This window comes from Rosa rugosa, chromosome 5, assembly GCF_958449725.1.
Source record: "Rosa rugosa chromosome 5, drRosRugo1.1, whole genome shotgun sequence".
NCBI lineage: Eukaryota > Viridiplantae > Streptophyta > Magnoliopsida > Rosales > Rosaceae > Rosa > Rosa rugosa.
Window position 1 is genome coordinate 31809812 of NC_084824.1, and position 26880 is coordinate 31836691.

The 26880-nt window shown below is 38.8% G+C and overlaps 1 protein-coding gene and 2 long non-coding RNA genes across 3 annotated transcripts; 2 read left to right on the top strand and 1 right to left on the bottom strand.

Moving 5' to 3' along the window:
* The first annotated feature begins 393 nt into the window (after positions 1-393).
* Positions 394-942, top strand: LOC133709488 (uncharacterized). The gene is made up of 2 exons (XR_009846301.1): positions 394-512; positions 703-942. It is a non-coding gene; the product is annotated as an uncharacterized LOC133709488 (long non-coding RNA).
* A 5378-nt stretch (positions 943-6320) lies between these two features.
* On the bottom strand, positions 6321-7922 carry LOC133711540 (uncharacterized). The gene has a single exon (XM_062137645.1). It carries the CDS (start codon positions 7920-7922, stop codon positions 6321-6323), a length of 1602 nt encoding a protein of 533 aa, XP_061993629.1.
* An 11074-nt stretch (positions 7923-18996) lies between these two features.
* On the top strand, positions 18997-23658 carry LOC133712175 (uncharacterized). The gene is made up of 2 exons (XR_009847217.1): positions 18997-19133; positions 23193-23658. It is a non-coding gene; the product is annotated as an uncharacterized LOC133712175 (long non-coding RNA).
* Positions 23659-26880: the final 3222 nt, after the last annotated feature.

Sequence of the window (26880 nt, forward strand, 5' to 3'; positions counted from 1 at the left end):
AAATACTCTTATGTAAAATTACTCCTTGGAGCTTATAGCTAGTGGATTTTTGGCATTTTGTTAATAAGCTGCAGTTAATGTCACGTTTTTACATGCGTCATTAATCTTTAAATGTTCAGCAGCAGATTATGTTGCCAAATTTACATAATCTTTATTGTGCTTGTATATCAATAAACAATCTCATGATGGCACTTTCCCTTTACATTGCTTTACATCAATATTTCCCACTATTCTGATTGGTTAGGGTATAGTTGACAAATTAACTGATTGCAATTCTAAGTTTTTGGTTAATCTGATAGTTATCTAGTCTGCCTCTTCTACCAACTCTCAAGACCTCATTACATGTTTTATTGATCTGCCATTTTCTGGGTTTCATCTTTTGCAAGTGTGCTGCCAAAGTATTTCAGCTCAGAATGGTCAGTGGCCAAATTTCACTTGCAGGAAGGTCTGCAACATATTGTTGCCTTTGGCAAGCGGAAGAATACCATCATGATCATTGGCATGGATGGAAGGTACCCAAAATTGCTTCCTGGTTTCCTCACTTTTGTTCATGTCTTGATTCGTGATTTCAATTTTGTAACAAGAATACAGTGAATCAATTGAAATTTATTGCAATGCTTATAAAATTGTATATGGTGAATCAATTGAAGTTTGTTTGATGTATCAAAATGGCTTATTGCATGTCATTTTGGCATCTTATAGCAGAAAATGATGCAAAAAATGAAGATGCTGATATTGAGGGGCTCATCAAAGCAGTTGCAGATTAGGTCGCCAAGTAGTTGTCAGTGGAACAGCAGTTGGAATGATATCTAGGAATAATTTTATATCAGCTTTTGATTCAAGTGTACGCAGCTAGGAATGATTTCTTGTTTGGTACATTATCTAGTTACTTGAATGTATGGATGTTTGAAAAATGGTAATGGAATGATATGAATTAGAGTATTGTTTTTGTGGTAATTACCACCCAATTTGATTACAATATTCACACCACAGCTAACCAAATAGAGTAGTTGTGTGAACTAACAACCAACAACAAAAGAAAACAAAGTTCTGTTGTGTGAGATTCATAACACACAACAGAAATGAAATCATATCTGTTGTCTGAGTAATCAACAGACAAGGGAGATAATTTCACTTCAGTTGTGTGTTATTAATATCAGACAACAAAGGATGAGTAATATCTGTTGTGTGTTATGAACCTTAGACAACAAATAATGAGTTATATCTGTTGTGTGTTATGAATCTCACACAACGGTGAATTCCTTCTTCTGTTGGCTGAATGTACCGACACATCCCCGTGCATGCCATGCTAGGCACATGCCTGCGCAGAATTCACACAACGGAAACAGATATTCTGTTTAGTAAAGTATTGTCACACAACGGTGAAATCACCGTTGTCTGATTTTTCAATCACACAACACTCGTTTAGACCACAGTGAGGCTGGTCATCACACAACTACAAATACCCGTCGTCTGATTAACTTATTGTAGTAGTGCACTCTCACCCCCTGCAATTCATCGAAGAATTAGAATCTGGATCCAAAATCCTCATCCTAGGGCAAGAACACTGCTCAACGCAGCTGACCAATGAGCTAAGTTTTTAAAACCAGTAGTTAATTAGTTACTCATTGTTCCGCTATATTGACTTATAGAATAATCATAATAAGAGTCAGTCAAGCAATATATGCCTATGTGTGCTGACTATGAGACCACGCCTATTATGCTTGCTTTTATACACGTGATCTGCTATTTTGTCTGATTGTGCACATCTACAACACACTTGTCGCTGATTTATGTGTTCCATATGCCTGACCTGTAGCACACCTACAACACACACTCTTAATTAATAAGTCGGTCGATTATACAATGAGCATGAGTACTAAACTCTACATAGCCTTGCTTAAAATCACATTTATTGTTGGCTTCACCGAATTCAAATGAGATTACGTCACGTGATCATATATGGAATTCAGGCCTTTACATCCACACATGCTTACAAAGTCTACGTATGTATATGTCAATTAATTTCATTACCTATTTGAAATTCAAATTAGAGGCACATAGTCAACATGCTTCTCTCTTCATATATTGTTACACATACACGTTATACGGCTAGTGACTAACTAGCAGGCCATTCCAATCAAAACATGTTATATAGTGTGATGCATTATAAATTGTATAGCACCATTCACCATGCCACTTAAACGTGCATATTATTAACGCATTACAATTACCCCCGGTCAATGCACATATCAAATATTTAATAGTTTTACAAACTTAATTACATGCTAATTGTTTACTTTGTCTTGAGGTTCGATTATCTCTCTCAGCAACTTTCTCAAAATGAAACCAATACCTAGATGGTCAGTTGATGCATTCCAAATAAAGTCTCACGATTGGATACCTCAATTCTTTACAACCTATTAAAACTTCGTCCGATCGACTCCAGATAAGTCTCTATCACACGCTCTTACAATTAGAGTTATTGTCATGTCTTTACATGCTTTTACTACTTTTAAGCATGCTTATAATATATCACACTTGATATGCATCTACATACTTCTATGACTTCAAGCATGTTCCCAACTTATATAAATTTTAGTAGCACATCTACTAGGCTTACATACTATTGCCATGCCTTAACATGTCTCCATGATCCTTAATGTCTACACAAGTACAAAATGTTATTAGCAACTTTACTAAGAATACATGCTATACACATGCCAAGCTTAAATCAATCATTTAAACAAACTATGCCATGTCTAGAAGCTTGTGACACTTATGACTTAATTAAACATGCTCGGATAACGACTTGCTTGGGTATCTAGCATGGTCACGACTTGCTTGGGCGACGCCCCGCATGCTCACACAGCGCCTATCCGCTTAACTACTACCGAAAATTCAGCAGAGTCACCCCTAAAAATGGACTACCCAAAACTTGTAGAAACTCATTCACACTTCTAACAAACCAATCTTATATCCCTGGAGCCACCCTGCTCCCAAAATTATATCATCTCTAATTTTACAAATACAAGTCTCAACTCAACACCATTAATCCCATAGGTTATCAGAGCAATTCTACTCCAAGGAAAAAATAAATAAAATGAAAACGCGAAAGCTATGCTGATGACTATGCCTCGATTCCATGTACGCCCGACCTCAACTAATCTAACCTGCATACTGGGCAAAAGAAACCGAAGGGCCCAGGGGGAAAGTACATAAAAACGTTAGCATGAGTGGACAAAAATAAATAAACAAGATAATTTAAATAAAGCAAAGCTTTAATACTTTCCCACAATTTGTTGTAGTCAAAAACCTCGATGCATGCAACGTTTATAAAACATATTTCTTTAAACTCAAAGTCTTGTAAAACATACCAGCCCCGCTGGTTAAGAAAAATCGGACTAGTCCCGCTAGTCAAGCAACCGTAGAGTATGGGGAAGAAGAAATCACCATACGAGTAAGGGAGCCTCCCAGGCTCGGGTCGGAGTGTCCCACACTCTTGAGCATCCCATGCTCTGCTCAACTCACCCACAAACACAGAGTAGGTGGGGAGGAGTACTAATAGGCTAGCTAGCAATAAATATGACGACCCAGGTATGGTGGGTTAAAATCATACAAAAAACGGTAAATCCATAAAGCATCCCCAAACCTCTCCAAAGAAAGCACGAGTACGATTCCCAACCGTACTCGGTAAATCTCGTGATAATTCCACTAAAATCGACGACGTGTCCCACATGTCAAGATAATCCCAAATCAATAGCGAATAGGCGAGAATATCAAATTATAAATCGTAAATCATAAACAAAACCAAATGCAAAATCATCATTAAGGCATTCCCAATGCCAAGACCGAAGGTCGATAAACAAATAAGAAATATAACTCCATTGAAATCCCATTTTCGAAAACCCGGCCTTCAGAAATCTCAGAATCGACGAATGAAAATATAAATAATTCCATAAATCACCTCGGAAAATACTTCGTCGAAATTCAATATAAATCACAAATTCAAAATCGATCATAACAAACTTCAATTCGAAATTCCAATATCCTTTTAAAATTTAGAGCCAAAATCATTCCGAAATTATAATCGAGATAAATCATGATCAAATTCAAAATCCGAAATCCAAATCAATAAACCAATTTATATTCTCAAATAAATAAACGTAGTAATTAATTACGAAACAATATTGCATGCATCACTTAAAATCAAAAGTCCACTCACCGTATACGGCTAACGTGGCACCCAAGCGTAAGGATCCTCGTCGAGCGATGGGTCGGTACCTCGTCCTGTACAAAATCATACAATAATTCGACACAAATACAATTCTAAACCGAAACCCGAAACTCCACGTAAACCAACATCTCTAATACTTCTCGAATTCAACCCAAACTTCACCACTAATATCAATCCGTCGATTACAGTATTCCATAGCGAGAACAAGGGAAATCCGAAAGTCAGATTTCCCACAAATCGACATCCGAAACTCCAAATTTCAAAAATTCACAATCAATGTCAAACTTCTCCAAAATTCACCAAAATCACATATCCAACCTCTACAACAAATATAGGATTTAATTAGCTAAAAAAATTGAAATTAAAAAGCTGCCCTACGCACCAGCGCCGCCGCCACTGCCACCGGCTCCAATGGCCACCAAATTTTGGCAGCACCACCTACTCAACAAACCTAACATTTTTCTCAACTACAACAAGTTCCAATTTTACTTTGAAGGGGTCGAATTTGGCCGGTGAACACAAGCCCAGAAATTTTGAAACTCACCAATTTGGAAATCCTTCAAATTCTCCTTCTACAGTGAAAATTTCAGCTAGAAGCCTTGAGGGAAGATGATCAGTGACTCGAGGCGCTCCTAATAGAACTGTTTTCACCGCCGGAGGTGGCCGAAAAATGGAGAATTTCGCCGAAGAACCAAACTGCTACAGTAACGGTTTTTGCCAAAATTGATGGTTTTCCGGCCAAATTGTCGAGACCCACGACCAAAGCCATGTAGAGGAGGAGGAGGCGGTCCTAGCCCAGCCGGTTTTGCGTCGATTGGTCACCGGATGGCGAAGAAATAGAAAAAAGAAGAACAGAGGTCGTCGCGGAGGGGAGGGAGAAAGAGAGAGATCGGGGAAGAGGAGAGAGAGAAGTGACTGGGTAGGTCAGAAACCTACCCACAGTAACTTTCCACATATATAGAAAGTTACCATGAACAGTAATTTTCGTATTTCGCCCATAACTTTCACATACGAACTCCAATTTTTACGTACCACATATGCACGCTCTCGGTTTAACGTCCTCTACGATTTTCATGAAGGATATTTTCTCAAATTTTGACCCGAACGAAAGTCAACTTTTATGGCCACTAAAAGTATCGAAACAAATTAAAAAGTGAAAGTAATTGTCATTTACCGTCCAAATGACTAGTAAATCAGTAATTTCAGGTTCGGGACGTTACATACTTTAGTTAAGCTCCAAGTTCACAATGCTTCATACTATTCATCGGGAGCTACTATCAAATTTTATATGGACATCCATCACACTTGCAACTATCTAGTATGCATGTTACATGGCCATAAGATCCACATATATTGCTTGCTATACTTGTTTATTGTTCTTCATACAATTAACAAGATTTACATGTACACTATATGTAAAACATATTTTCTAGCCTCCGGGCACCATACTTTGTCAAACTCTCCCCACGGGAAAAATGACCTAAATGGGTCTAGACTCCACGAGTCTGTGGTCCATGACCAGCCGTCAAGTGGTAAGGCAACGCCTCACAATGACAATGACCGTTATACGGTATTGAGTCAAGCTTTTCTCCTCCAAGAAAGAGTAAAGGGACCGGTTAAAGGAAAAACACCATTTCGTCTTTGACTTGGCACAAGGGGGAGTGTTAAAGAAAAAACACGTTTTGTGCATTCGTCAAAGTAACTGACGAAGAGGGAATTAGGAAATTAGCGGTTACAGCTCAATCATCCATTATTGTCATTATTGTAATTGCTATTACCATTGTAATTCTCACCCTATATAAAGGGACTATCTAATGAAATGAGTAAACCAATTTCCCCAATTTACTTGTACAAAAATAAAAATTTATTGATTGTCCAAACTAAAATGAACTTCGAGGTTGAATGCTTGCTCCTATTTTCACTCACATCGAATAAATAAACGAAATACAACAATTCGTTCAAAATAAAAACACAAGGTAAACAATTGCGTTAAAGTAGTAAAGCTCGTACAATCACAACTCACAATACCCAAGCAAGACACTTGATCAATAGGAATTTGAAGGAGGAAGCAGGTGATCATAGATTATGAAGTTTTGCGGTCATCTGTATCACGGTTGGACGTGGAAGGCTCTTTGTGTTTGTTTCCTCGCGCACGACTACGACGACCAGACTTACGTTTATCGCGACGACGAGAATCTTTATCTGAACCATTTAATTTATCATCATCTTCTTGCGATTCCAGTTCCACATCCGGATCTTCATCATCATCATCAATTGTGACAAACACACTTTGGTCACCATTACGATCACGGTTCCGATTTATTTTAGGCTCTCTTTTTTGGGTGCGACCACTGGAACCACGTTTCCGGCGACGAGAACTTTTATCTGAATCTTTAGATTGATCTGATTCTTCATCGTCATCTTCGGATTCTAATTCCTCATTTGAACCAGCACCAATTGCAGCAATTATGTTGCCACCATTATTGGAGTCTTTTTTTCCTTGTGCTCTAGTACGACGACGAATAGGAGGTTTACGACGGCTAGGACTTTTGTCAGGATCATTTTCTTCTGCTTCCTCACCGCCGTCACCATAAGATTTCGGTTCAACATTCGGATTTTGATCATCTATATTGACAGATACGCTTTGGTTAGCTGCGGGGATGCTCTGAAAGGTGTGAACTTCTCCTTGTTCCTCTGCATGAGCAACACCTTGATCTCCGTATGCTGCCCTTGACTTTTTCTTCTTCTTATGGAAGCAAAAGAGACCAATTGCAAGGAATGCAAGAAAGAACAATCCACCAAGAGAGACAAAAGTGGCAAGATAAACAGTGCGATGGCTATGAGATGGTGAACTTTGCGGTGATGGGGCAATTGAATTATAATAAGGACTTGGTGCTGGGCATACACACTGGCAAATTGGTGGCTCTGGGGTGAGTATCGGAGGAAACGGGGGTGAGGACGATGGCGGCAACAGAGAAGGTGGTGGTGTGTATGATGGTGGCAGTGTAGGTGGTGATCGTGACGGTGACAATGGTGAAAGTGGTGTAGGTGGTGGACTTAATGGCGGTGGCAATGAAGGTGGCGGATTTGATGGTGGCAGCACTGGAGGTGGTGGACTTGATGGTGGAGGCACTGGAGGGGGTGGACTTGATGGTGGCGGCACCGGAGGGGGTGGACTTGATGGTGGTGGCACAGGAGGGGGTGGACTTGATCTTGGCGGCACCGGAGGGGGTGGACTTGATGGTGGCGGCACCGGAGGGGGTGGACTTGATGGTGGTGGCACAGGAGGGGGTGGACTTGATCTTGGCGGCACCGGAGGGGGTGGACTTGATGGTGGCGGCACCGGAGGTGGGGTTAGTGTGGGTGGTGAAGGTGAAGGTGGTGGACTTGGTGGCGGCATTGAAGGTGGCGGTGGCAATGAAGGTGGTGGGTGTGAAGGTGGCAACACAGTAGGTGGTAAAGGTGATGGTGAAGGTGGTGGATATAATGGTGGCGATATTGAAGGTGATGGATGAGATGGTGGTGGTAATGTAGGTGTGTTAGGTGGCGGTGATGATGGTGAAGGTGTGGGATGTGATGATGGCAGCGGTGGTGGTGAAGAAGGTGGTGGGGGCAGTTTGTGTGGTGGATGTGAAGGTGGTGGTGGTGGTGGATGTTTATGTGGTGGATATATGGGCGGTGGCATTGATGGTGGAGGTGGTGATATTGTAGGTAGTGGAACTGAAGGTGGTGGTGGAGGTGATGGTGATTGTGATGGTGGTGGTGGTGGTGAAAGTAGTGGTGGGGAGTAGTATGATAGAGGTGGTGGTGGGGGTGATGGTGATGGTGATGGTGGTGGTGGTGGTGGTGGTGGTGGTGGTGGTGGTGGTGGTGGTGGTGGTGGTGGGGGTGATGGTGATGGTGGTGGTGGTGGTGGGGGTGATGGTGGTGGTGGTGGTGAAAGTAGTGGTGGGGGTGATGGTGGTGGTGAAAGTAGTGGTGGGGAGTAGTATGATGACGGTGGTGGTGGGGGTGATGGTGGTGGTGGTGGTGGTGGTGAAAGTAGTGGTGGGGAGTAGTATGATGGAGGTGGTGGTGGTGGTGGTGGTGAAAGTAGTGGTGGGGAGTAGTATGATGGAGGTGGTGGTGGGGGTGGTGGTGGTGAAAGTAGTGGTGGGGAGTAGTATGATGAAGGTGGTGGTGGGGGTGATGGTGGTGGTGGTGGTGGTGAAAGTAGTGGTGGGGAGTAGTATGATGGAGGTGGTGGTGGAGACGGCGGCGGCGGCGGTGAAGGTTGTGGTGGCAGTGGCAATTGTGGCGGTGGCGGTGGTGGTGCTAGCGGAGGCGGCAAAGGTGGTGCTATAGTTGGAGTAGTGTCGTTACATGGTGGTGGTGGGGGTGGAGGTGGGAGTGTTGTAGTAGTTTCATTACATGGTGGTGAAGGTGGTGGTGGTGAGTAGTAAGGGTACGATAAAGGTGGAGGTGGTGATGGTGATGGTGGCGAAGGTGGTGGCGGGGAATAGTATGGATAGCTGGCCATTGTGATTGACGAAACTGGTGTACTAGCGCTTGCTACTTGTGAGATAGTCTGGTTGTGCGCGCGGCCGGGTTCTTTTTAAACTGGGGGAAGTCTTTCCTTTGATCAAAAGTCTTTACATTATTGTTTCAAAAAAGTCTTTACATTATAGAATGACTATGAAAGTATTGACTTTGAGTGCCGCGTCCAGGGAACATGCATGCTTACAATAACATTTTTATGTTGTTGAGCAAGGACTATCAATTATTATTCGTCATATTCAAATTGCAATTGAGCTCATTTAAGTTTATCATATACCCACTGCAAATTACATGACAACCAGATACCTCCAGGAAAGAGAATAAGAAACACACAAAAACAAGTAGTTAATTAAACTCCGCTAATGGCTAATTAACATTCAAACGAACGACTGATGTTAAGGTAGTACTGCAGTCACATGCAGTTAGCAACAACATGGAAATTTAGCAACTAGTAATTTATTAATTAGGCTCAACGACCACGAGTCCTAAATATATATATTAATTATGCTTAATATATATATTTAGGACTCGTGGTCGTTGAGCCTAATTAATATTGTGTTTAGACCTTGTGCATTTGAAGGAGGAACCCCTCCAGAAGAATAGCGCGTGAACTTTGCATACGATATATATAGTTCTGTCTTCCACAGTTCTACTAGACAATGCATGACGCATGCATTGCTTACGCAGGAGGTAGGGTTTTCGTTTTTTATTTTTTATTTTTCTTTTCTTTTCTTTTCACTTCAGTAAGCCATATATTGTTGACTAATCAGCATCGAATTAGTTGACCGCAGAAAAAATAATCGCACTACACTAGACTTGCAGCTCAGAGGAAGCATGAAATATGCATTCGGGAAAAAACAAATTGTAGATAATAATCAGAAATAAACAACTTTGCATTGCTAGCTGGCTAGCATTCTCCAGAAGTATTACCCAATAGAACCATGCATGCTAGCTAAAAAAACGTGACTTGATTCACACGAAATGCTCTGATTCTTCAATATTTTCTCAATTAGATTAAGCACAACTATTCTTATTTTTAAAGAAGCAAACTTTACGACAGATGCCCTTGTGGTGTTTGATTATTTAGTGGTTGGATCTAAATGTTGAGAAGATTATATCATTTAGTACTTTAGTAGCAAAGATCAATTTGGCGCTAACTGTCCTTAAGGCTTCAACTTGTAATTTAATTTTATTCTTATTTAACAAAGAAAAGAAAAATCTAACCGTTATTTAAACATTCATGTATGTATATAAATTAGTATGTTCATATGTGTGCCGTAGTTATGTACAATCAAGAAAGCAATGCATGTAGACATGCAACTTGTTGATGCATCAACTTGAGTGTGATCGAGGTGGCTTTCTAAATTAAGAAGCCTTGTGTATAGATTCATCATAATAAATTCTTATAGGGTTTAGTGGTGTTTGGGAAACTAAATGAAACTTTGAAGTGTTCTACGGATTATATATTAATTCACGTTCATCGCGTTGGTCAATATTAATTATCTTAATTTGTTTTGTAATTGAATGACTCTCACACACGAGTTGGTATTAACTTTATATTGTTCCAATTCGCCCAAACAAATTAGTTAGATAAAATGTTTGTCATTGGTTTACTAGCTTGTTGAGGATATTTTTGTACATCCCACGCAAGTTGCATTCTCAATTTTCTTTGCTAGTTAGAGCAACTTCAACAGCTATAATAAATAAGCAAAAGTCAAAGTTATAGCATCTTTTTCTTCTCCAACTCCAACAGATTCCCTATTTTACAGCAATCTCTAAAATTTTCATATTCTTCCTTAAATTTTTAGAGATTGCTATAAATATAGGGAATTTGGTTTTCTCTTTCCTCACTTTCCCTAAATAGGGATAGTTATAGAGAATCTGTTGGAGCAAAATATGCTCATTTTTCCCTAAAGTAGAGAAAAATCAAAATATGGGAAAGCTGTTGGAGTTGCTCTTAGCTAGTTATTATATTGTGTAGTTATTTATTGAGTCATAATATAGTATGTACTTGAGTTAGTCTTAATAAGTCATTTTTTATATTTTAAATCTTTTTTTGGATCAAATCAGTAACCATTCATTAATGTGAAGAAAAGTTACAATGAAGTAAGTCGGACTCAATCGACTTCATTAGCCATTCCGGCCCTTCCTCTATATAATAGAGACTAGCATTTTCATACAAAATTGACTTAGCTAAACCATGAGCTACCATGTTACATTCTCTGGGTTGAAAAACGACCCTATCGGTACCGCAAGCGTGCATGAGAGTCTTGATGTCTTCTACCAAAGTACCCTCCTCAGACCAGCAAAGTTCAACAGAATTCACTAGACGAGCTACTTCTTTACTGTCAACTTCGATATCAAGAGGAATAATACCCACTTCAAGAGCAAAACAAATGCCCGCTTTTAGTGCCAAAAGTTCAGTTACTAAAGGAGAGAAGTGACCCCTAATTGGGTGGGCAATCGCTCCCATTAATTGGCCAAACTCATTCCGAATAACTGCACCTAACCCTCTTCTTTCACCGTTGTTTTCCGAAGCTCCATCAGAGTTTAATTTGTACCTTCCAATTGCAGGGGTTGACCAGGTACAACTTCTGTTCACTTTTGGTTCAATGTGCTTATGGTTAGCAGCAGAGAACTCCTCAATAATGTGATGAGCTTGTTGAATGATGAGGTAAGGATTTTTGCAAGTTACCTTTCCATGCCAACTTGAATTTCGTTCATTCCAGAGCTGCCAGCAAATTACAACAAAAACTTCAACTTGTTCAAGTGGGTTGGTATGAATGATATGCTCTAACCAATGGAGAAAAGAGTTATGATGCTTCCCAGACTTCATCCAAAGAGAAACCTTCCAAACTTTCTTGCTAAAGGAACATTCTGAAAGTGCATGAAGGGCAGATTCCTCCATTGCTCCACACCTAATGCATTGGGCAGTGCCACTAATCTTTCTCCTGTGAAGATTTAAGGAGCATGGGAGAATATCAATTATAGCACGTACGCCACAAGAACAACTTCACTTTGTTTGGGAGGTTTAAACCCCAGACTGTGTTCCAGAATTTCTTTTTCTCATTTGTTCTTGTGGCGATATAATCAATATGGAGAAGTATATGATCAGTCATCCAGTTGGGTTCATCCTTATTATCCCCTTATATGGGAAACAGTCGGCAGCTCTAAAGAGATCTATAACTATCATGTTCATCACTACAATTCGCACTATATGGGTTATATGTCTTGGTCTGATTATTGCATTTTCGTAGACCAGCGAGCGGCTTTTCAACCGCCTAGAGTCTCTTTTTGGATGTAGATGAAGTTGACATTCATATGTATTTATATGTAATTCTAAATTTCTAATAAATTGACTTTTTTTCAAAAACAATATATTTTTCTCCTCTATCCCCGATATATCCCCGATATTTCCGATATCTCCATTTTTCAAAGTACCGATAGATATGAAGATACCGATATTTAAAACCTTGGTTGCGATGTCAAGGCAAGAAGTTGACATTAGTGGTACTTAAGTGAGTCTCGCTCCATCGACATCTCTCATTTCTTACATGGTCGTGTTTATTTTAGAGTTAGCGAAAGAAGTTGAGTGACTACCATTCCTTGCATTAGTTATTTTGGTTAGACTTCTAGTTAGAAACTTTGATGTAATAGTTGGCTTTACTGAATAAAATTTCAGTTTTTATTCTGTCTCTCGATTCTATTCGAGCGTTTTAAGAATGGACTCCAGAGAAGTACATTATGTTGTGGATAGTGCGACTACGCACACTACTCCATGGCAATTAATTTTGGTGATATTGCCTACATATTCATCCATGACTACGATGGTAGGCCCATCCAACTTGATTCAAGGCCGTGGAATGACCCAATTCCTCTTGCCCAATGGGACCTTGATCTAGTCACCGAAGCTCTCTATGCTCCTAGAGCTAGAAGAACTCTTTGGAGCTTTTGAGATACTCGAGCCAACAGATTTCATGCGAAAATGCATAGTGAAAATGTGAATGAATTCCTTTGCATCACACTCTAATGATTGTAGACATAAACGCATCTTAAAGAAGCTTATGTCTCTTTGCAGTGGACTCTATGTTACCACTATTTGAGCTATTGAATTCAACAATCATAAGAGATGACTTATGGAATTCTGTCACATATTGGCTTTGGCACGACAGATTTTGTCATCCTGGTCATGACATGATGATTCATTTACTAAAAACTTCACACAAACATCCTTTCTTTTTGAGCTACAAGAAGCAAGAATCGAAAAATGATTCAAAGAGAAACTTAGACCGCCGCACACCCTGGTGCCGCCTCCATCCCCTGTAACTTCCTGCATCTTTTAGCACCAATAGTGACGTCATCACTTCCTCCAATGCTTCTAACACCATTTGTGGTGCCATGGTCCAACCAAAACGCTCATCGGTTGCTTCTAAGACCTTGCTCGTTTCGCAAAGTATGTTCCTTAGGAAAATTAAGACCAAGACCATCCTATGCAAAAGATACCATTCTATTTTTACACAGAATCCAAAAAAGATTTTTGTGAACCTATTCAACCAACTTGCAGACTCTTTTGATGGTATTGGTTAACGTATCAACACGTTGGTCACATGTCGCCCTCTTTTCCACTCGTAATCCGCTTATGCTAAAATCTTAGCACAGATTATTCATCTACGGGCTCACTACTCGGATCATCCTATACGACTTGACAATGCTGGAGAATTTACAACAAACACTTTCGATAATTATTGCACGTTCATCGATATTGAGTTGACATCTTATTCCTCATATATACACCCAAAATAGTCTCACTGAAGCCACCATTAAACGACTACAAAATGTAGCCTGGACATTGGTAATATGCACCAATCTTCCTATTTCTGCTTGGGATTATGCAATATTGCATGCAGTTATGTTTATTCGTCTACGACCTACCGCCACTCAACCATTCTGTGCATGCATTACAGATAGTGACTGGGTATGAGCCAGCTATCTCGCACTTACGCATATTTGTGTGCGCGGTTTATCTGCCAATTGCGCCGCCACAGCGCACCAATATGTGTCCTCAGATACAGTTGGGTATTATGTTAGATATGAATCTCCAACCATTGTTGCATCATAAAAACCTTGACAAATGATCTCTTTACTGCTCGTTGTGCGGATTGTCACTTTGATGAGATAGTCTTCCCGTCGTTAGGGAGAGATAAGAATGTCAACGTTCAACAAGAACAACATGAATTGTAGTAGTCTCGATCGCCACACCATACAATTTGAACTTGAAGTGTGAAGAATTATCGAGATTCAAAACGTAGCAGATACTTTACCTGATGCATTTTCTTACATTACTAAAGTGACCAGATTACATATAACTACTGCAAACATGCCTGCAAGGATACACATCCCTACTAAAGGACGTGGAACCTTCCCTGTAGGATTGAGGGACAAAGAAGTGTGGGAGACCTTTAGGTTCGAAGGGTACTCGCTCTAGAAAGAGAGCGACGTTGGCACAACCTGATTCTTTGATCATTGATACTCAAAATCTGTCACATGAGAATGTTTCAAATTATGGTTATGTCCGACAGACATCATTTGGGGACGCCTCAACATCAGAACCAATTCTTGAGAATATAGAGATATCTGTAAATTAGACTCGTATACATAGGACGTGGATAGAAACTCCAACATCATTGATAATGTATTCGAGTATTCTGTTACGCGTGAGATCATTGAGTCTGATGTCATCTAACCCCGCTTTGTTGATGAATGCCAACGTAGAGAAGATTGACCCAAACGGAAAGAAGCGATCTAGGCTGAACTTGATTCACTAACGAAAAGGAATGTTTTCGGGCCAGTTATGCCGACACCTCCTAATATAAAACCTGTTGACATAAATTGGTCTTTGTTAGAAAGCGTAATGGGAAAAACGAGACTAAAAGGTACAAAATCTTCCTAGGATCGCAAGGCTTCTCACAGTGCCTTGGAATCGACTAAAAGGAGACATATTCTCCCATAATGGACGTCATTACGTTCTACTACCTTGTCAGTTTGGTAGCCTCTAAAAAACTGAACATGGAGCTTATGGATGTGATCACAACATATCTCTATGGGGATCTAGATATAGAGATATAAATAAAGGTCCTTGATGGACTTCGATTACCCGAATCAAGTAGCTCTCAACCATAAAACGCATTTTCAATAAGATTGAGACACTAACTTTATAGATTAAAATAATACATATGGATGTGGTATAATTGTCTAAGTGATTACTTGATTAGAAAGGGATGTGTCAATAATAATTATGTCCATGCATTTTCATCAGTGTTCTAAAAATCGGCCGCATAGGCCGCCTAGGCAGCCTAGGCGGGCGATTAGACGCTTGGGCGGTTGGGTTTGGGCGCTAGGCGGCCTGTCTGGGCAGTTTGCTGCAATATCAAATTGACATTGAGGAGGAAGAGCTGAGAAATTTTTTTAACCATTGTATGGCTTCGTTGCTCATATATGATTATAGAAGACCTCGACATCACCAAACAATAATTCTCGCCACTAATACCTACCCAAATTAATAGTGGGTAGACTAGTTTTTGAGAGGAATTCTTGCCATTGGTACTCAAATCCGGCGGTGCAGAGGTTGAAGAAGAAGCAGGAAGAGGAAGGACCTTATTTCTGGGGACCCGCACTGGACTCATCTGTGCAATTTTTGTTTTTTGTTTTTCTCTTGGTGATAAGTACGAATGGCTTTTGCTTGGTCAATCCCTTTGGGCCAGTAATTATGAAAGAGAGAGAAAGAGGTGTGCAGATGGATGTTGAGACGTGGAAGACAGTTTTGGGGAGAGAGGGAGAGTAATAAAGGTACATTTGGGTTGGGAGGTTAACAAAATAGAAAATAAAAAACAAAATACATAATTATTTGTTCTAACATAAAATTAAAATTAAAATTAATATTAAAAAATACATAATTACTTTGTGCTCTGGGTTCTCTTTTAACAAGTCAATTTGGGATTTTTATGATTCTCTGTTGATTGGTGGTGATGAGAATGTTTTGAATTTGCTTTGTATAAAAGCAACAAGAAAGGATTTTAGTTTGGCTAAACATTAGCCTGACGATGTTAATTTAGCTTTCAATTGCAAATATACAAAATTGATCATTTGACAATCTAAAGAATGAAAATTGCTAAAGATCTTGATACAGTTCATACCTTTTTGCAAACTCAGAGCTCTATAACAAAGAACTCTGTGAAAATCAAGTGAGAAAATGAGGGAAAGTAAGAAAAATTAGATAAGCTTAGTTTGGTTGGAGAGGAGGATTAAGGTAAAGTGTTGGGCTTTCATGGTCTGCTGGCTTTACCAGAATAGGGAGTTGCAGAATGAAAATGGTTTCATTTTTTTTTTTATAAGACGAAAATGGTTTCATTTATGAGAAGTGTTCTTGTGGATTCTGAGATTGATGAATTGTTCAAGATATTTAGGTGAAAGAAACAAGCTAAGACAAAATAAACTTCATACTATGAACTTCTGTCCACTCGACATAAAAAGCTTCTGTCTATGTGTTTGATTTCTTCAACTGAGCTTTAGGTAATTATTGCAGAATTACTGTCATCATGATAATTTTCTCTTTTGAGTTGATTCTGTTCACTAGTGTCTTGTAACTATTTGTTGTTGGTCAGAGGGGGACATGTGCTTTAGGGTCTGATGCCTACAGAGTGGAGTGTATATTGACTAATGAGAGTGAGGTCAAGTAACCATATATAAAGGATTCAGCATCGAGAGAATTTGGAATTTTAAGAAAGACCGGGCTGGATTGAAATTGCTTTTCTATTATCGTCCATTTATACCATTCTATAATTACGCAGTTTAGGGGTATTAGTGACATGCCGATGTATTTTGATGGGAAGCAAAGAGGCAAGGTTTCAAAACCATGAGTCTGTGGCTTGGCTGTGATGTTGATCCCTGTTTTTGGGATAGGAACATGTTCTCTGGATTTTTTGGACTTCAAAGGAAGAGCTTTGGTCATGTTTTCAACTCAATAAGCAGCTACTGTCACCCATAGCAAGTATGGGATGCCATCTTAATAGGTGGGATTCCCAGGTTGCTTGTAGAAACCCATATATATCTCCGGGCTATCTGATTTTAACTCTTGGGAAGATAATTGGCTTGTGGCCTTGTGGGGTCATCCTTTCAGTTACTGTTTTCTAGCTTTTACGTCTTTGGATCATCGTGTTTAGTCTTCCTTAGCCTCCTAATTATTCCAGGTTTTTTGTGGAATCTCACTTTCAGAATGAACTTTAGTGAGAGGGATCTTGCTGATTTTAGTTCTTTGGTGTCAGGGATATTAAAATTAGTGTCTTCCTGTATTTTCCATCTGTGCTGGATAATCCTAAACATCGCATCTTTGAACCTAATAGGTTTATTAATTGGATATCTTGGTTCCATCAAAAGTTCAATTTTTTATTTTGGATAAATACATTGGATTTGCTTCAAGAAGAGCTATGTGTTCGATTTCTTCAACTGAGCTTTAGGGATGACGGAATTACAACTTACGCTTATATGATTGCTTCCTTTAACTGAAGTTATGTATGAGTATATGCCAGAAGTACAATATTAGACATCAATTACCACCTGCTCCCAGTTTTTTGTTTTCCTCTTCCATTTTAACTTTTAAAGATATGCATGCAGTAGTGGTCCATATGCACTCTCATCTCTATTGTCTGCATGATCAGTAATCCAATTAGTATGTACTCAAATCAAAATTTGATATTTTTGACCAAAGTATGATAGATGTTGTAATTACTGAGGAAATGAATAGACTAGAAAAGAAAAACACACAATAAAGGTTGCGGTTGGCTTACCGTCATTCTGCTCTTGGACAAATTGTGCACTTTCTTATCGAGCTATGTGTTTGAATAATGAATACCAGTATATCAGTATCAATTTATGATATTTTGGAAGTATGATCAATGTAAAATTATGATGGAGTTTTGCCACTATAAATATATGGAATTCTTTCCTGGCTCCCAGAATTTATAATTGAACCATTCTGGGTCATAGTTGATGAATTTCATACACCGACCTTCAATTGATTTATAAACTGCCTTGCATGTTACAGATGGGTTCCTTAAGCAAGAGGTTACTTTAAACATTTAATTAGATAGAGTTGGGGGCATTGACTTTCTGTTTCACACTTTGAGTCCTTATTTAGTTATTACTCATAATAGGAAAATTGATGCATGATTGATATAATTGACCGGTGGATCAAAGAGGATGTGAGTAGTAATGGAGAAAAATGCACATGTATGGTTAGACATAGTATAGCGACCAAAACGGGTCATGTTTAATGCTTGCTTTCGGCTCCTCGCCGAAGAGCTAGCCTTCGAGTTTGCATCTTAATTATAATAGTTGTTATATTGACACTCCTCTAAAATCATTTTCTCATTTAATTAGTTTTCTACACTAGTAAAACTTCTTGGTTATAGCTTTGTCTTGGTTTCAGATATTGATTTTTCTCTGAAGGTGGTTGTTTTGTTGATCTATATGCAGGTTCATTCATGTGTTGCTAGTAGGGGAAAAGTGCTAATTCCTTCATTTGCTTTGAGTAGAGCTCAGGTATTTCAATAAAGATAATTTTGATTGCTTAGACTTTAATTACATGTATCTCAGCCAATTTCGACATGGCTTAGTTTATGATAAGGATTATTGACAGACACTTCCTAGGAAAGACCAAAGGATTATTACTCTGCTTTTTTTTTTTTTTAGTAGTGTCACTTATACTTATTGTGTCAAAATTTAACTGTTTGATCTTGCACATATTATTTCAGTACAAGGAAACATTAAGGTCATTAGAATCCTCCTGAAACGATTTGTGTGAAGTCGTTAAATTGAGCTTGTGCAGTCCTCAAAGAAACTAAGGAAAAGGTTTGATGTCACATTGGAATGGGAGACCTGTCTCACATTGGCACTGGCTTTGTGACAACATATACACCAACCAGTCTTGCATTGTATGGATTCATTAATTTCTTTGATTTTATTATTCAATTATTCTAACTGAACTTTTATAGATTTGATTGATAATTATTTGCATAATGAAGGAGATTGCGGAAAAGAATTCTGCTAACAGGTATATGTAACAACATACTCACAGAGCTGGTGCACGGCCATACGTGCAACATGCTTTGGTGGCCTCTAAGGTAAACATGAATTAGTTTCAAGTTCAAAAGTCACTCTTAAATGTTCAGTTAACTGATTATTAATATATATGTGTATTTGTTTAATGGATGGTGGGAAGGAGTTGTCACTCATATAGAATTGGGGAGAGAAACACAAGGATAATAATCATGAATGGATCAATGAGGCTGCCAAGAACAAATATGTAAGTCACTTAACTCAAATATGTAAGTCACTTAACTAATCAATTTCCCGAGTTTGAGACTTTGTGTAATACCCCGAAAAAAATCCAAATTAATTTCCGTGGATTTTTAGAAATGATTTCATGATAGTGGGAGCGAGTACGAGGCTCGGAGAAGTTGTGGAATTAGTTCGAACAATTTTTATTCGAAAACTGAACGTTTTAGGGGAGGTCAAAGGAGTTGACTTTTTATACGTTCATAATTGGAGAAAACTTCCTTCATGAAAGTTGTAGAGCTCGTCGATAAGATCTCGTGCATATGTGGAATGCGGAAAACGGAGTTCGTATGAAGGAGTTATGGCCATCAGAAAACGTTTACATTTTAGTATATATTGAATTTTCCTAAAATTAATTCATAAATTCCAATTTCCATTTTTGGAAACTGTCGGTTCTCTCCTCTCTCTCCCTGCGTTTCGCCCCTGTCGGCTTCTCCTTCCTTTTTCTCCGTCGTCCGGCCACGGCGAGCCGCCCCTGAGGACTGCACGGCTTCGCCTCGACTACCTGCAGCTGCTGGACGTGGTAGTTTCCACCGGCACGGGCCGAAAACCGGTGAATCTGAGAGAGTCCGATCCGAACTCAAAACCGAGTCAACGCCGATATCTCTCGATTCCAGCCACCAATCCTCATCAGACTTCTTCCATTGGCTTCGCCTTGACCTTGCGCACCTGTCTGTGGCAGCCTTGCACCGCGGCGCGGCCTGTAGCGGCGGAGGGAAGCTCGGCCCGATTTGAGTTCGATTTTGAGTCAACGCCGATATCTCGAGTTCTAGGCGACCAATCTTCAATATTCTTGGACTGGTGAACTCAGATTGAGGATATGAACAAGTTTCATGAAGGGATCGAGCTGAGTGGTGGAACTTTTTACGTCGAATGGAGCACCCGCCGGTTTCTGGAAAATTTCCGGCCAAACCCAACTGTTCTAGGTAATTTCCGACCACTTCCTTTCGTTTTCAGAGTTCATGCTAGTTACGAAAATGGTTAGGCTTGATGAGAGGAAGAAGAGCAGCCCGGCCCCGACACCATTGGTGGTGGTAGGCGGCGGCTCTGCCACTAACTCCGGCGGCCCTTTCCGGCCACCTCCGGGGATCAAAAATATGGTTTCTGTACATTTTCAGATTCTATATTTCAATACGATCATTTTGATATATTATACGCAATTTTTGGGATATCGTATGATGAAGTTATGAATTTTTAAGTTTCGATCGATTTCGATCGTTAGATTTGTGATATGTGAAGTTAGGACCGTCAGATGGACTTGTAGTTTTGATATGATGATCTTATGACTGTCCCAGTGGCTTTGTGTGGTCATGGGCGAAGATCCGACCGTTGGATCTTCGTATAAATGCAAAACAGTGATTAGGGAGGCGATTCGTGAGAATCCGTCCGTCGGATTTTCGTATAAATTTGTGAAGATGTTAGTAAGGACGATTCAGGAAGATCCGACCGTTGGATCTTCGTGATGATTTTTGGAGGGTGATCCTAAAGGCGATCCGTGAGGATCCGACCGTTGGATTGTCGTTTGAGTATGTTTTTGAATTATTGGCTAAGTGAAGGTCATGTTTGATTAGGTGATTGACGGTCATACTTGGGTGAGCAAGTTCGGTTGTGAATTGTGTTAAATTGAAGACGCAGCGGGAATATCGAGGTGAGTAAAACTCACGTGGTTCATATTACGAACCAAGTACTCTTAATTACTTTATTTTTGTCGTAATTGTGTGAAAATATTTATGGAATAAATATTTGTTTTAAATCATATGGACTTGATCAACTACGGTCCATAGGTAAGTAAAACGATTTTAATTATACAAAATGAATTTCACGTTTTTCTTGTGTGAACTATAGTTGGTATTAGTGGTCATTCCTGAGTGGGTGATTACGTATATATATATTTACATGATTATACGTGGAATGGTGTGACATTGAAGAGTGTGGAATTGTGATGATTTAATTATTATGGATTGAGATATGATTTATTACCATATTTATATGTGATGATGATGATTGATGAGTTCATGTTGATATTCATGGTTGACATTGTGGGATGTATAGAGGTGGAGAATGTAGTGCTCTGAGGACAAGGGAAAAGTCCGAAGAACGCCGGTTAAATAATAACCGAGATGTAGTGCTCTGAGGACATGGGAAAAGTCCGAAGAACGCCGGTTAAATAATAACCGAGATGTAGTGCTCTGAGGACAGGGGAAAAGTCCGAAGAACGCCGGTTAAATAATAACCGAGATGTATACCGTTTACTTGAACCTTGGCCGAGGTGACAGGTAACAACGTAGTTAGAGCTCTAACGTGTTGTTGGGATGAACCAAAGTGGTGATTTAGGGGGTTGAGTGATTGTAGGACCAAAGTGGTGATATTGTGGTTAGAGGATTGTGGAAATGTATTCGTTGTGGATTTCCGTGTGCTGTTTGATGTTTCCTTGCAGATGTTGAGATTATTGGTTGTTTACTTGAGTTAAAGGAATAGTAATTTAATAAATCAACAGTTCTTTCTTGTTTACTCATACGGGCTGTCAAAAGCTTACCGGGTTTTGTGTTGTTGCAATCCCGGTACACTATTCAAACTGTGTAGCGGGCACTAATACAGGTCATGAGGATCAGGAAGGTGATCGAGTTGCGTAGAGTAGCTGCAAGTGGGTTATTCTGATTTTCTATTGAGAGGTTTGTTATGCTCATTTAGAGCTTTACAATTTTACTTGTGAGAGTGAATTTGTAATAATAAACTCGAGGTCTTCGAGATTTTATATTTGAGTGACGAGTGGTGTGTTTGTTCTGAGAAAAAATTCAGAACGTTTATTTGATTAAGTTGTTAAATTCATGTTTCGGATTTGAATTTGTTATTCAAAATTCGGGGCGTGACACTTTGTATTCGCCTTGACTGCGGTATATTATCATTTAATGGCTGTATTGTGTTAGGATTGTTGCATCAATTATTGCTGTGCTTGATTTGGATTTCTACAACTGGGGTTCGTTACATCAATATGAAATTTATTCATTTTAATTTCTTCAATTGGAGTGTTAGATCAGTAGGATTTGGATTTGTATATATGCGTTTGTTTGATTTGGATTTTGAAAGATTGTTCTTTTTGCTACTGATATAAATGGGTTTGTTTGATTTGGATTTTGATTCCTTCATAACTTACGTGCTCAATAAGGCTGAGAGATGTTGATGAAGCAAAGACATTGTTCTTTTTGCTACTCACAATCTCCAGCAGTAAAACTCTGAAGCTGTAAACATGTGGTTCCTATGCTTAATCATTATGTATTTTCATGTTACAGGGAAATTGATTGCTTTTTGACTCTACATGACACCATGATATTATCATCTATGGAAAGAATGTTTAATTGCTTGCTAAATTATCAAGAGGGAAAGAAACATAATGAATCATTTAATGTACTAATGTGACGATGTTCTGTATGGTTATTTGAAGTAGGGAGATAGTTTGTGGCTGTTTACACCTATTTATTCGTGTTTGCATTTGTATTAGACTATTATTAGATATATCGCCTGGAAGTGTCTCTTCTTTAAAAAAATGTAGAACAAGAAAAAGGCTGGAAAAGTGTTCTTTTACTGCATCAGGCCACAGTTTGTGACGATTACCTTGGTGTAAGGGCGGTTGAATCGTTTTTCTGCCTCGACAGCTCTCTTATCTTCTGTCACCAAAGCAAACTCTCTCTTTCTTTGTTAACTTTGTAAGAAAAGAAATAGAAATACGTTTCCTGCTCAGAGTCTCAAACTTGCTACTGCTCAATTTAATCTTTTGAGGTATAGTTGGTAAATCTGGAACTTTTCTTTGAAATAGATGTTGTGCTTGATTTAATGTATGCAATTGGGCTTGCAAATTGTGTGCTATTGCTTTGTGTATTTCTCCTATTTCAAGTCTTTAATGAAGCCAGTGCTTGCAAATCACTGCTGGTTATGTAAATATTTGTACAACGAATGTATAAAGTTTAGCAAGTGAACAAACCCGCGGCATCGCGCGGGAGGCATTATCTAGTTAATTCTGCTTGTGGAGGAGAAGATGGAGGCTGAGAGGAATGCCCTTTTAGAGAAGTTGTACCAAGAGGCACCCGAGGGTACTGCACATGATTCTATCAAACTGACTTTGGAAGCTGAGTACCCAATAATGGCTAAGGAGCTTGGGAGGAAGGGTAGGATGATCCATGGCATTGGTAACGTCCCTCACATACGTTCTAACATACGCAGAGTATCTGCATGGGGTGGCAACAATTCTGAGGTAGCTGAATTGCATGATCTTATCGACCAACTTACCTTTAACATGCTCAGTATAAAGGAACAAAATGGACTATTAAAGGCTCAAGTGAAATGTTTATTGAGGCAATCTCCTGGGCAGATGAATGAGGATGACTTCCCCCATCCTAGCACCAACTTCTAAGACTTTGCTTGAGTAGTTTGGGTGAGCATTTGCTAGACTTTTGGTCTGATGTCCCTTTTTGTGCAGTTATAGCTTTTTACCTTGATTATGGTACTATCTAGCAATACTCAAGCAAATCCAATGTGTCCTTTTTGAGTAATGCAAGCTGACACATATATAACTAGTATATTAGAACTTTGGTGGATTTACTTGAGTTTTGACCTTGTGCCTCACTTAGCCCAAAGTCTCAACACATATAGGACATCTAATTAGATTAGTGCAGCTAATGTAGGCTGAGTAGCTTCTAACTTTTGATGTACAAATGAACAAGTTCATTATATATGAAGCAGTTATTTAATGTGAAATATGAAGAATTTCTTTTATATTCATCTTATTTTGTTTTTTTTTATTTGCTGGAAAATCAATTTATATTTAATTAGAAAGAAAAAAAAAACAATAATTATTCAAGGAATGGAAGTTCTCAAATTCCTTCCAATAGCTTACGCAAAAGCAAATGCAAAGACCAACATGCAAAGAAATTTCCTTGCATTTGATATTTGCACACTCATACTTTTACAAAAATGTAAGGAAGTTTCCTTGTATATTAGTCCTTGCATTTGGGAAAATAGTGAAAATTCCTTGTATATAGTTTAATGCAAGGACTGATATGCAAGGAATTATCCTTACATATGGTCAGTAATGTGGACCCCAAATTGTAAAATGCAAGGACAAATTCCTTGCAAATGATTTTCCAAATGCAAGGAATTTTCAAGTTGTTGTATTTGCTCTTTTGCAAGGACTCAAATGCAAGGAATTAATGCAACGAATTTTCGGTTTTTTACAAGGAAAAAAATCCTTGCAAAAGGCCATTTTTCTTGTAGTGATATCAAAGAATTGCCGCTCCCGCCACCGCAGGCCTACGTGCTTCCTCCCTCCATCAAAATCTGATTGATATTTTGATGAGTTTTGTTGATGTCGGGTTTCTCTCTTATCCGTAAAAAGGTAGTTCCCAAAATGATTATGTCTTTAATTACCATGAAAAACACCACGATATCTTGGATGTCTACTATTGTCGCTACTTCTTCGAATCATACAGAGATGATAGCTCTTCATGATGTTCGTGAATGTATATGGTTAAGATCCATAATTGGGCATATTCAAAGTACTTGTGGTTTGAAGTCTACCACAGATGAACCTATGAGCATTTATGAGGATAATGCTACTTGTATTGAGCAAATGAAGCAATGTTACATTCACCAACTCTTCTACAATCAGCAACAACAAATTCTCCTCAAGATCAGGGTGAACCAAGCTCGATCTAAGGACAATGTGGCAGATTTATTGACTAAGTCATTGCCTAAATCCACATTAGAGAAACATGTGAAAAATATTGGTCTACAGATATTATCTGAACTCCCATAATCACCGCCATCAGGGGGAGATGTTGGCATTAGGAGGGGGTTTGATGCTAAATGTTTTGATCTCGAAATGTGAAAGGTGTGTTGGACTATTTTTCACTTCAGCCGAGGTTATTTTTGTCCCACTGGGTTCTTGTTACTCGGCAAGGTTTTTAATGAGGCAACGTGAAGAGCACCAATGTTTGAATGGCACTAGGAGAAGCTTTTGAAGGAAACCCAATTTGTGTGTGTCTGGCCCAAATATGATTACTTCTTCTAATTGTAATAGGGTAGAATATTCTAGATCTCTGAATCCATATTTGGTTAGGATATCTTTGTACTTCAAGGTATTGTACATGTAATCCTCTATATAAAAATGCTCATATTATCAATGAAAGCATTTCAGTATTCTCTCAAGTTCTCTTATTCTACAACACTAAGCTTTTCGTTAGATGAATTATTTTACTGTTTGATGGTTACCAAGTCCCTCTTTTGTTTAGGAGTGGATCTTACCTGTTCTGATGTTTTACCCTTGGTTTCTGTTTATGGTTCTTATTCCCTAAAAAATAAAATTAAAATAAATAAATAAATCTAGTTAAACGCAGCTTATGTGGTACGCTTAGTGTTCAGTAGTTTATATTTTTCATATGTAGCAAATGGCACCATCTCTATTGTTTGGTGTTAAAGAAGGTGCCGGCCATGCAAACAGAAATAATTGTTCATCAAATCGTATATATATGGCGATGTTTTCATAACCATGCCAGTGACACGATTAAGCATCTATAATATTTTTATCGTAAGCCATAATCTAAAGAAACTCACTATTGTAAACAAAAACATAATACTCCGTACGTATAATCCTCTATATAAAAAGGCCGCTATCATCAATGAAAGCATCTCAGTATTCTCTCAAGTTCTCTTATTCTACAACACATACGAGGATTTTCTACAAAAATTAATGTGAATTACTAAAAGATAAAAATATAAGTGATGTGGATTACAAAAAGATTTTGTGCAATTATTTCTAATATAGAATAAATTAATCACCCACTTTAATATCTTAATCTTATTGAACAAAAATTATGATATTATCCCTATTGATCAAGAACTTTGGATTTTGAGAAATTTAATCGCAAAACTGTTCTATATTGTCTGAATAATTATTGTCTGCGGTCCCAATCACTCAGATGTCGACATGTACATGCAGATGACAAAAAGAAAGAAAATAGTAATTGACCAATGACCAACGAAACAAGACCACATGATCATTTTTCTTTTTACCGTTTTCCATTTCACTCTCTTATTCCCTTTTTCCTTGCTTCTGTATAACAGGGAGAGTAAACGTAAGAGAGAGCAACGTCGGCGAGACAGCCGACACTGGAGAGCAAGACGTTATCAGCGGCAGTCGGCGTTGATGCGGTCTGGTTGGCAGAGATTGAGTAAAACAAGAATATAGTTCATTCACTTCACTCCACATTCAAGGCCAGATCGAATACGTACAGAAAACAAATTATGGGTTGGGGCATGGAAACTTGGGGCGGGGTGTCCCCTACAATTTATTATGTACTTGGGGCATGTAAAGCTTTGACGGGATCACAAAATTTGTGATAAAAAGACTAAAATGTATGCGCCAATAAAGGCCAGGAAGTAAGGCCAGCTGCTCAGCTCACAAACCCATGCAGACTGCGTATTCCTTGCTGACTACGATTGATTAAGTTTGAATTTGGGTTAGGGCAACCCAGCACACCAGTTGAAAAAGAGTATATCGATGGCGTAGAGTAGAATGAATGCAAATTCCACTGGCCATGTGCCTCCCCCAGCTCTCCTTTCACACTGTGCCGGCCTTTATTAACAATACTTAATTGGATGGCAGCATAGGTCGGTTTCGGTTCTTCTTTGATCTGATATATATATATATATATATATATATA